A 12,036-nucleotide genomic window follows, 5' to 3' on the forward strand; every position below is an offset into this window, starting at 1 on the left:
GAATTGTAGGAGTGTGAGTGCAAGTCTGATGCTGATGGGGAGGAGGTTGCATAGTCTTGGGTTGTAGGTAGAGAATGCTTGTTTTCTGGTCTTTTTTTCTTTTTGCAGTGGCGGATTTCAAGTCAGCAAGTGTCCTGGCTTCTAGTGGTGCGCTGGCCACCAGAAATGCTGCAGCGAGATAGCTGTCTGACTTGAGAGCGACTGCCTTATAGATGATGTAGCAAGACTCGAAGGCGATTTATGCATGGAGTGGGAGCCAGTGAAGGTCGATGAGGGCCAGATTAATGTGGTTCTATCTGTGTAGACCCTTGATAAGACATGCAACTGTGTGTAGGACGCTTCCCAGGGGAACATGGGAGGACGATGAGAGGCCTTCGAAGAGGGCATTTCCACCTCCAGGTGAGATAAGCAAGTGCTTGAACGGTGCATCTAAAGGTGTCCAGAGGGTGGATGGGTTTGACTTATAGTGTTCACAAGCACCAGGGGAATGACTCTCTTCCCCTAGCTTCTTTTCAACTGATTCAAAAGTGCCAAGAGAATGTCTCCCTTTTCTTGGCTTCTTCATGGGTGTGGGTTTCAGACTCACACTTGCTTCCTTCTGTATTTTAGTCCACCTGGTATACTAGCCTGCCAGGTATTTTAACTATGATGATTACACGGGGGGCCTGGATTGCCTTTATGGGTGTGGGTCCCAGACTTCCACTTGCTTTCTTCTGTATTTAATCCACCTGTTATACTAGCCTGCAAAGTACTGGGATAATGATGATTGCACTGAAGGCCTGGATTGCCTTCCCAATTGCTTCCACTTCAATAGTTGGGGTCTCTGATCCTTAGCCTTTGTTTTCTTCATTGCACCCAGCATCTAGAGCATTACTTTTGGCCCTCTGCACCTCCCCTTGCACCTGCATACCATTTTCATCAATCCATGTTGCTCACAGGGCTCTTCTGGTGCTTCTGGGCTGTCAAACTGCGTTCTCGCCTGTCAGCGCTTCCCTGTAGCCTGTGGCGGCTCTGCTAGACATACTGGCAATCGGCTGGCTTGAGGTCTACTCCACATGCTTAACAGCTACCGGGACTCCAGAAACTTCTTGTTCCATCTTCCTGGAGTGGTCTCTTCATGCTGTACCCTCCTTGCAGTGGTGTTTTCCCGTCTCAGTGTCCTGGTCTTTCCTCTTCGCTTCCTGTATCCATGACCTTGCGGTTCGTCCAGGGAGGGCTCGACTCCTCTAGCAGCGTTGGGAAGTAGCTCACCACCAGCAAGCATGGGATTCCTGTTGTCTGTCTCTCTTCTGAGGTCATGGACCAACCTCATCCTCTGGACTACGTTCTGAAGTCCCCCTTCTTCCTTGTGGGTTACTTCATTTCTCCTGCTGCTCTGCTCCTGCGTTGGTCTGCATCCAGGACTGGGTTCTAACTTCATGGTTTCCCTCTTTCTTTTGAATGTATTTAGACCAATAGGATTTTGAGAACCACTAGAATGGTCACTTGTGATTCTCGGCGCGCTCTTTATGCTTTTGCATTGCCTCCTCAACACAGTACGTATTGTAAATCGCCTAGACCGCACTTGTTGGTTCTGCTGTGTACTCTTCAGCACTCCATGCTTCTTCCTCGTCTCATTGACAATATTGTTGCTCTCCATTTTGGGTTACTGATGTTCTTCTTCGTCCCAGTTTTGTCAATGACTTCACATGGGTCTGCTCTCCCTCGTCTCAGTACTTGAGTCTATGTCAAATGGGTGACAGAAAAACATGGAAGTGGTGGGAGGGGAGTTGGTATTGAGGTTGTGGGAAGGTGTGAGGCCAACATACCATGATCTCCTCGGATGATCATCCCTCGTCCCATAAGGGGGTTCTATACCCATGTGATCAACCCTCGGTGTACCACCCCCAGGGGGACTATTGGGTAGTCTCTGCACTACCATGGCCCCATTGGAAGGGGCTCCCCCTAGAAGAGAAGGGACGACATCTGAGGATTCATCACACATCCCTTAGGGCCAGTCATCTTTAGGTGTATTACTGAGAAAATGTGTGATGGTGGGGCCACAGATGGTTCCTGTTTCATAAATCAGGTCCTCAGTGTGAGAGAGTATAGTGTATCTCTTAAGCAGAAACTTTCCTTTGTGAAAGAGAACATAGCTGTGAGACACTCACCACTGCGCAAGTCCACCGGTAGATGGATAGGACAGTTTGACCCATGCATCTGGTACGTTGTCATAAAACAGAGCTGTTTGCTGGGATTCCATATCTGGAGAAATTGTCATCTCCCCCTGTGGTAAAAATAAACATTGTAAACATTTATTAAATCTTATTCTAGCCAATGAATTGTATGTTTTATCACTCACACCTGAAAGGAAAAAAAAAACACTTCTACGGACTAAACAATCAAAAAGAGACAATAGAATATAATTCTTATCCTGCCTTTAAGCCAAGGTTGAGTTCTTTCAATGATCGACGTATCTCTCGAATTAGATTATTCATCCGCTCACACTCCTGGAAGCAAACAAGGATGTAAGGGCTCCTTTCTGTGGTCTTTTGCATTATTTCGGACATGCTAAACTCTTCAGGCAATTTCTCCAAAATATCATCCAGTACATTTTTAACCTTGAAAAAAGTTTTAAAAAGATATATTAGTTGCAAAACCATCAAGATGGATGACGCAATTTGAATTACTTGCTCCTTTGTCATAATAGCGCATCTAATCACAAAAAACCTCATTTAATCGCATTTTTAATTTAAATTACCTGAATCATTACATGATCAAGGATGAGCATTTTCTAGTACAGACCAGCCCCATAAGGTGTCAAAGCATTTTATACAGATGTCAGGAGAAATTATGTAAAATAATGCATACAAGAAAAACTAAATGTGTTGGAGACCCTTTACTAGAACGAAAATGGTTCAAATAACCTGGTATGTAGGATGTATCCCACTCAGGAAGGTCTGCAACCACGTTTTACCTCACGTTACCCTTCACAGAAGAGAAATATTAATTTGCATATCAGTCTAGTCTGAACCACAAAGGCAGTCCAGCACCTAAATGCTCTAGGCAATTCTCGTCTGAACAAAAGAGTGCCATCAGCAACCCTAGACAAATGTTTTGTGCTTCTCTTGCCTCATCTGTGAGGTGAAGGTGAGCCTCTCTTAGACACACTCCAAGTGATGGGCTACCACACTTCTGTACATTTCGTTGATTGCTCCTTGTGTATGAAGAAAAGTCACATTCTATTACTAGTATAGAAGTGAGTATTATGCTTCACTCCTTTATATATATATATATATATATATATACATATATTTATACTAACCAGCAGTAACAAAGTGCACCAGAAAAGAAAAATGTCAGTCCTTTCCTGAATACTAATCTCATAACATCGAGTTAATTGGCATTATATGTTTTCAGTCCTGCGGGCAATGAATCTGGGAGATGAATATATTTCATGGGTTTCCCTTTTGTATGCCTGTCCCACAGCGGATGTTAAGACGAACGGCTTGCTGTCAGAGTCTTTCATTCTTCGAAGGGGCACCAGGCAGGGCTGCCCACTTTCACCATTACTGTTTGTGCTAGCCATTGAACCTTTCGCTATTGCTTTAAGAAGTGATTTGTGTTTGAAAGGTGTGTCCTTTAATGGGGTTGAACAGAAAATATGGTTTTATGCAGACGACCTTTTACTAGTTTTATGGGACCTGGAGATATCTTTGCCATCTCTGATGAGGACACTTGAGCGATTCCATGAGGTGGCCGGGTATAAAATAAATTGATTAAAGTCTGAGGTTTTGCCAATCACGAGGTGTTGTGTTAAGTCATTGGTGACTGGTTATGGATTTCAGTGGTGTTTGCATAAAAGAAAATACGTGGGGATTTGGTTGACTCCAGTTCTGAGTGATATGGTGGAGGTGAACATGGGGGAGGCATGCCAGGAGCTGAAATTGAATACCCAGAGGTGGTCGGTTTTACATTTATCATTGTGAGGCAAGGTGAATGCCTTGAAGATGGTTGCTGCCCCAAAAATCAACTATGTTTTGAGTATGCTCCCTCTGAAGGTCATTGCATATTTTTGGAAATTAATTGATGCAACTCTACAATCATTCCTTTGGGACGGGAAACCTCCTAAACTAAAACTGTGGAAGCTACAATTGCCAGTTGGGAGGAGGGGCTCGGGGTCCCCAATTTTAAGGCGTATCATCTGGTGTTCTCTTGCCAGTTTTTTCTTCCTTTTCTGGTTGATTCTCCGAATGCATGGGCAGTGGCGGAGGCAAGCGTATTGGGCCCTCTTGCCCCGTGAGCTGTGCTTACGACAGCCAACAGGCATAGTAGGAGATTTCCCTGACTGAATTTCTGAGGGATGTGTGGAATAGTATTCATGACATGTGTGATTTGGGTTTCTTTGAAGTCACCTTCCGCCTCAATTTGGCTTAGTAAAGCAATTACAGATGGTGGCAGATCTTTATTTTGGCCATAATGGTTTGCCAGTGGTATTCATTGGATTGGTGATATGTATAGGGATGGGAAGTGGGTTGATTTTGATGAGTTACGCACAATTTTCACTATTGACAATCTTTCAGTTGCAGACTACAGGAAATTGAAGAGATGTCTGTGTGTTTGGAATTTTTCAATGTGGACAATCAATCACTTGCGAGCAAAGTATATCGTCAAATTGTTGCTAATTATAAAGAGAATACTGGTCTAATGGATGAATGGATGAATGGAGTAAAAGATTGGGATGCAAGATCACTTCTGATGTGTTGCTTAAGTTGTGTGATAATGTGAAGCTCTGCTCGATTAGTTTATGCAAACGCTCTAGGCAAATTAAAATTCTCAACTGGGTTTATTGGTGCCCGGAAAGACCCAAAAGGAGAGGCATGTCAGATTCTGATGTCTGTTGGTGTTGTGGTGTAGAGGTGGGCAGTTTCAAGCATTTACTCTGGGACTGTGTTTGTGTCAGAGGTTTTTGGCAGCAGATCTGCACTATGTATCTGCGGTTCCTGAATCGAAGTATCGATTTGGACTTTAAAACAATGGTTTTGGGCTGTGGTGCCTTACTTGAAGATCTTTCTCTGTCATAGAAAAGGTTTTTGTTCTGGGGAGCATGAGTATGCAAAAAAATGATTTTGAGGGGATGGAAATCCCAAATGCTGCCAAATTCAGATAATTGGGTTGTTGAGATGAATTGTTTGGCGAATATTGAAAAAGTAATCTACAGAAGGATGGAGAAATTATATTTACATGCCAAGGTCTGGGATGTTTTCTTGAGTATGTTCTAGTTCTTTGACATGTTGGTGAAATGCTGTTTTTATTTTTTCCAAACCTTAGGAAGGTGGTCCCATAAAAACATCCCCCTATCCTAGTACTTTCGCTTTTTGCCTCTGCTCCAACCAGGCCACTAATCTATGTAACAGCAAAAAACCAATGCCAAAACATCCAAGAAGCATCTCCACGCCTGGGGCCACTGATGTCCAATCCTAGCAGAACTAATGACCAGAGTAGCCCGCAGTGGAAGATCCTGGAGAAACTCAGAACAGTGAGGAATTAAGAAGGTGGGCTAGTGCACGCCCCATACGATTAATAAAACCCTGAATCATTCATACACTCTCAGCAATCAACATTCTATAGCCTTTCCCACAGGTTTCCTATTTTGCAGGTTCACAGTCTCCCTAGAGCCACATTTGCCACTGTGGTGTACTGGAGTAAGGAGTCGGATAAAGGGGGTGGCATGTTTATAACAATCTTTATTTAAATAATAATGAAGAATGCCTATCTTCCCCATCTCCAAAGGATTTTCCCTACCTAACTAAAGAAGTAATTGAGTGTTTGTCAAACTCAAAGTGTCCATCCTCTGTCCAAACTAACCTACTCTAGCCCTACCACGAACAAAAGATATTCACATAAATGGCTCCAGGAGAATGCCTCCCTTCCCCTGGTGCAATAGGATCAGTCCTAGGGGTGTAGTTCTATTAGTCTCTGATAACAGAATGACTCCCACCTCCTGGTTCAACACTTCAACACCTGTTTTCACCTCATGGTCAACTTGGTCAGCCTCCAAGCTGCTGTTTGGTAACCTTTTGCCTTAGTTTCTAATTCAATTTACGTGAAAGAACCAGGAGAATGATTCCCTTCTCCTGGTTCAGGTTGTTCAGCAGTTGGCTAATTTTGGATAGTTTCCTGCAACATTTTAATCAACCTTTGCGCTTCTTTCTAGGCTCCTCGTAGGGCTTGCTTAAAAGTCAAACACTCTTGTTGTTTCCAATACACATTTATTTGTTTTGTTTTCCTTCCCCCTCCTCTTGTCAGTGAAAACAAGGAGAACTGTTCCTGAGGTGTCCTTGATGTCTTCGACTACTCTGACAAAGGACATTGTTCTCTTGAAAAAGGAGATTGTTCTCGTAGCACTGTCTAGCCTGAATGTCTGTGTTGATGGAGAGTACTCTAGATATGTTCTTCTCTTTCAGTTTCTTTGACACAACAACTGAGATGAAGAAGATAACTAGTAATTAAATCTTCACACTTGATACTTCTATTTCAACTCCGTTCAGTACTTCTGGCACAAGTACTGAGATGAGGGAGATTACTCCTGATTCCTTATTTACATTCAGTGCTTTTGAAGCAATTACTGAGATGAGGGAGATTTCTCCCAAGGCTTTCTTCCCTTTCGATATTCTTGATACAGTTACTGAGACTAGGCAGATTACTCCATATGCCTTATTTATATTTGGTACTTTTCATACAGTGACTGAGACAAGGGAGATTACTCCTGATGTTTTCTTTAGCTTCGGCACCCTTCCCCAATCGGGTCTCCCGTTGTTGGAGCCATGTTACCGGTTCTTCCTCGGGTGTTGAGTCCATGCGTTCCCATTGAATGCTCTCTCTACTTCTCATTCTGCTCCCCGCTGCCTTACTTTGGCTGTGCGGGGTCCCCGGCAAGACAGTGCGTGCACACTAAATTGACCGCTCGGGTCACCTCCTCGAGGTCATGACACCATCGGTTGGTTTCCAGCTCCCACTCAGGCCTGCTCTGTGTCAGTCTGCAAAATACTCCTGCAATCTGCTGTTGTATCAACCTCCCGACTGGAGGTTTGCTTCACCGATGTAGCTTCTTGCTTCCATGTTTGAACTTCCCGTGTCTGCCAGGCTTCACGCCTGCTTGCCCTCCCATATGGTCCCTTCTCTCTTTTTATTTAATTCAACTGATTCCTTCCCAGCTGAGTTTCACAGTCCTTTGTTTGTGTGCATTGGGTTTTCTAGATGCCTCCTTGAGGCCACCTCTTCCCAGTCGCATCTATACTTGGCATTGGAGTAGTTTATATAACTCCATCAATCTTCTTCTTCACAGTACTCCTGGAAGATGACTTGAGAGCAGACTGTATGCCCATTTTAGTCTTCCTGATTTTGGTGGTATCAACATACAGGAATAAAGGAAGCAGTATTGCTATAGCTACAGTAGTGCTTTCTGATTGTTTCTCAGCAGATTATATTGGTTTCGTGGATGCCAGGGCAAGAGGGTTAGGGAGTACCACCATGGAACGCTTGTCCCCATGCGGGTGGTCTCGCCCTGTGTGGTTCCACTCTCCAACATCCCTATGGGGAATATTGCGTAGCAGGCTCCGCTTCCTAGCCTCACAGGGAAGGGCTCCCCCCTGGGGAGAAGTGACGGGATCTCATGAATTGTCACACTGCATGCACATTATGTTTACAAAAGAAGGGAACAATAACTACTCCCTGAACCAATCAGCCATCCTGATGATGTTTCTAGCCTGTCATGGCTTAAAAGGCCTTAAATGCCATGGCCCCTTCAGTAGAGTGCGCCCCAGAAGCAGAGCTATAAACCTGCACCGATCCCACCTAGCCAAGGTTAGAGAGGAGACAGGGAGGTGAGGCTTCCAAAATGAAATCTATAACTGATATGCAGACATTCTCAGATCTGCTGTATGGTTCTCAAATGTTCTTAAGCATTGCACCACACTGATCAACGGAATTTGGAAAAAGCAGGAAATTCAGTCAGTTTGAAATTAGTCTTGGTATAGTGCGTGAGCTTAAAAAATATAAAATATCTTCTGAGAGATCCAACACTCTGACATACCAGACCTACTGAAAGCGAACACATATACCAACTTCAACAATTTTGCTTTAAATTCCTGCAGAGAAAATGCAGAGAAAATGTTCATTATCCACTCATTCCCTAAACAGGGAAAGAACCTTGTTAACATCCCAGAGACAAGAGTAACAAGTATGCAGAGGTGACCTACATGTTGGCACACGGAAGGTCCAAACATCCGCTTGATGGGGAAATGAAGAGACCTGATCTTACAAAATAACAATACAAAGTCGGGGAAGCCAAACAATGTATCACCTGCACAACATCTGCTCGCATGGGATCCAAACACCTCTCATGGCTCCTGCAAACCCAGAGACTGCAAGATGCCAAGTAGACCTGCAAGCTGCTAGGGGCCCATGACTTGGATATGAAGTTAGAAACTGTTGCCGAAATTCGCTGTGGTCCATCTGCCTCCAAAAGACGCCAGGCCATCAGTTAAAGGGACCCTGCGAGAACCATTAGATGGGTATGATCGTGATCATACAGAAGTACCTCCCAGAGCAATGGTAACAGAACCGGAAAATCCTAATAGAGTTCGAGTTTAACAGGAAGACAAGTCTGAGCTGCCCAACAAAATGAGTCAAAAAGAACCTGTGATTACTACTTCTGGATGTAAGGTAATGTCCTGGTGAAGGCACATGGCCAGGACGAGCACACCATTAGATGTGCTCCATATGAGTTCCATGGGACCTTGAGCAGTACAACCGCTCTACACCTGCCAGATTTGGTGAAGAACGGCACCGGAGCACCCCGGAAGATCCAGGAGGTGGTGGGTATCTCGATTGGCAGCGGATGAGCTGGGTCTGGGGTAATCCAGCTGGATGATCGGCATGAGGCTCCTTGGCTGATCCAAAATAGCACCCTATACTGTGCTTTGCTCCACATAGGAACTAGGTGCCCTCTTTTCCCAGATGCTTTGTGAGGAATATGGTGAAGTTCCCTCTCCTTCCATACCCTGTTGGTTCTGCGGTTGGATCCTTGCTGAGTAGCTCTGGCGTGGCTAGGCACTGGTGATAGTGGTGGAGGCACTGCAGCCTACTCTTGTGGTACGACTGGTCCCTTGTGACCTTGTTATCGAACAACTGCTGTAATGTCTGTGAAAATGCCTAAAGGGGGGGTAAATGCGGAAGCGTGCTAGCCCTGATGCAGAACCAGGATAAGTCCAGGGGAACTGACTGCTGGAGGAAGACCAGGTCTACCCAGGCTTGGAGGCAGAGAAGGATACCTCGGCGTTTGCCACAAAATCCAACCTCCTACAAATTAAACAAGACTGGGAGCCTGGGAATTGGTAGGGACCGCTCAGAGCGGAGGCATAAATGAAAGCTTTATTATTCTTCAAGGTCTGCTTCTTTGCACAGAAATTGTGACGGGTATCAGTTATTATTTTGTTGATAATGATTTGATAAGGGGGGAGTTTATCAGCCAGTCTACGGCCTACTTTACATCTAAGAAGCAGGATAGAGCGCGTCTGGAGTCCAGGCTTCACAAGTGGAAAAAAATCTCAAAGGGACTGTAGAGAATGCAGGCAGGATAGATCCAGTCTGCAGGTATTGATGGTGACTGACACTGCCACATCCCTACCGTGCACAAAACAGTATTATGTACACAGTAATAAGTCCAATAAACTGTTTCTGTATACATTGAGGAAGCTTAGTTCCAGGAAACATGTTGCGGGTATTAGGGAATCCTCTGGAACCTTGCTGAGGATCGGAATCTCTAGGTGTTTTCGGTATTCCACAAGCACATGATGGCCTCTGAGAATCTGGCTTTGGGTGGGCAGTTTTCTTATGTGGCTTCTGCTGCCCTTCTCAGGCTTTCCCAGGCTCTAAGTGACCAGTTGGATTTCCCTATCACGGCAGAGGAGATTGATAAGGATATCTCTTCACTTCTTAATCACCCTAAGTAACCTTGTGTAATCCAGACGTGGACCCTTTCCTCACTGTACTATAGACTGGCTCAGCTTCACCTCACTGAGGAGGCCCAACAAAGCTGAAATTTGTGTCTGGGGTTGCAAATGGTACTCTTGTTCAGAGGATAATTGCCTAGCATTTTGGTGCTGGACTGCCCTTGTGGGGTGCAACCAGACAGATATGCAAATAGATATTTCTTCCCTGTGAAGGGTGCAGTGAGCTAAAAAGTGATTGTAGAACCTCCTGAGTGGAAGAAACTCCATAGAATAGGGTATTTGACCCACGTTCATTCTCAGAGGGTCTCCTACACTCTTGTTTAATTCTTAATCAGAAGGCCCTGGGCTCTGAAGGAATTACTCCATTGTTCTATAAAACCCTTGAGGCCAGTTGCTAGCTCCCTTGACAGTGCTTTTTAATAACTTCTTGCATTTGGGGGGTAGTGTCGGACACAATGAGCGACTCTTTGCTGTCCTTGATTTTAAAACCAGGCAAAGATGCTACGATGTGTGACTCCTACCGGCCAATGTCCCTCCTCAACATGGATTCCAAGATCTATTCTGCCTTCTTTAATTTACCGGGATTAACAGGATTTATTGTGGGTCGCAGTACGCATGATAACAATAGGCGTGCTATAGATGTTGTGGCAGGAGGTTTTCGTGGGGGGATACCCTTTATGCTACTGGCCATTGACGTAAATAAAATGTTTGATCGTGTGGATTGGGCTTCATTCAGGTGATGTTTCTGAAAGTTTTGGTTTGGCCCCACATGTATTGCTAGAGTCTTGGCTTGGTGCAAATGTCCGAAAACAAGGATATATCATAATGGGCACTACTCCTGTTATATATATTGATCTCTAGAAGCACCCGGCAACCCCCTCATTTTTGCTCCTACAATGGAAACTCTGGCCATCAGAATTAGAAACAACCCAGGAATTAGGCGTATCCTGATTGAACGGATGGACCACAAGTAGGCATTGAAAGAGGACGATGTTCGATGATGCCGCATATGCATTCATCACCGTGGGTGGTGATGCAGGAGCTAGACCAGTTTGAAAAAGCCTCTGACTTTCTTGTAAATCTGAGAAAATCCAAGTATTAACTGCCTCATAGTCCCTGGATGAAATGGCATGAACATGAAGCGGGTTTTCCTTTATTTGGAGTAATGTTGAGTTAGACTATGCAGGGTCCAGGTTAATGTTCACATATGCATACTTGTTATAAGGCTAATATACCCTCCTTGCTGAGCAATCTGGCTGACAACTTGTTACAATGGGGGAACCAGGATATCTCCTGACTGGGTCGGATCGCGGCCGTCAAAATTAATGTTGTTTCAAGACTTTTGTATTATCTGATGGCTCTGCTGATCCTGTGTGCTGCCTTCCAATCTCTTCACCAGAAGATGATAACATTTGTGTGGTTAGATTGTAAGCCGCGGATGGCCAAACAGGCATTCCACTCTGACAACTATGGTGGAGACTTGGGCCTTTCAGTTCTTTATCGCTACGTTATGGCAGCTCACCTATTGCAGAATAACAAAAATGGGGGGCCTGTTTACAAAGTACGCAGGGTAAGCCCTGACAGTAATGTGTTATCACAAAAAAGGGTGAATGCACCTGATCGATATGTAATGCAACACACTACATTCACACAAAGTGGGAGAATATATTAGGTGACTTCCTACTGGTGACACCCCTGTCCTTGGCAAGGACAAGCCTATCAAAGGCCTAATCCTAGGCTGTGCTGATGTGCCACCGATCTTAAAGTGATAGAATAAGAAGTAGTAGGAATTGTTTTGAACAATTTGTATTTTTCACGAAGGTCACCATTCGGTTGTTCTGAAAACTCAATGTTGTCAATCAATTCATTCTCCCCTGCTTTGCAATTTACGTTCATCAATCATACAAAGAATTGTTGTGGAAGGTCCACCTGGCTATTTATGGCAAAGCTTAATTTATTAACCAATAGTCTGGAGATGGTTCTAAGTCTTTATTCTCGACCTGGCCATTATAAGGAAGACATTGAGGTAAACTAAGAGATG

General features: G+C 44.4%; 1 protein-coding gene across 1 annotated transcript in view; it reads right to left on the reverse strand.

Moving 5' to 3' along the window:
* DNAH11 (dynein axonemal heavy chain 11) overlaps window positions 1–12,036 on the reverse strand; it is a 4,227,155-nt gene that overhangs the window by 151,410 nt on the left and 4,063,709 nt on the right. Inside the window, exons 78-79 of the mRNA XM_069648254.1 lie at window positions 2,418–2,600; window positions 2,151–2,266 (exon numbers count right to left, since the gene is read on the reverse strand). Of these exons, the coding sequence (XP_069504355.1) occupies window positions 2,151–2,266; window positions 2,418–2,600 (299 nt within the window). The remainder of the gene's footprint in view (window positions 1–2,150; window positions 2,267–2,417; window positions 2,601–12,036) is intronic.

This window comes from Ambystoma mexicanum, chromosome 2q, assembly GCF_040938575.1.
Source record: "Ambystoma mexicanum isolate Mex_15411 chromosome 2q, UKY_AmexF1_1, whole genome shotgun sequence".
Taxonomy (NCBI): domain Eukaryota; kingdom Metazoa; phylum Chordata; class Amphibia; order Caudata; family Ambystomatidae; genus Ambystoma; species Ambystoma mexicanum.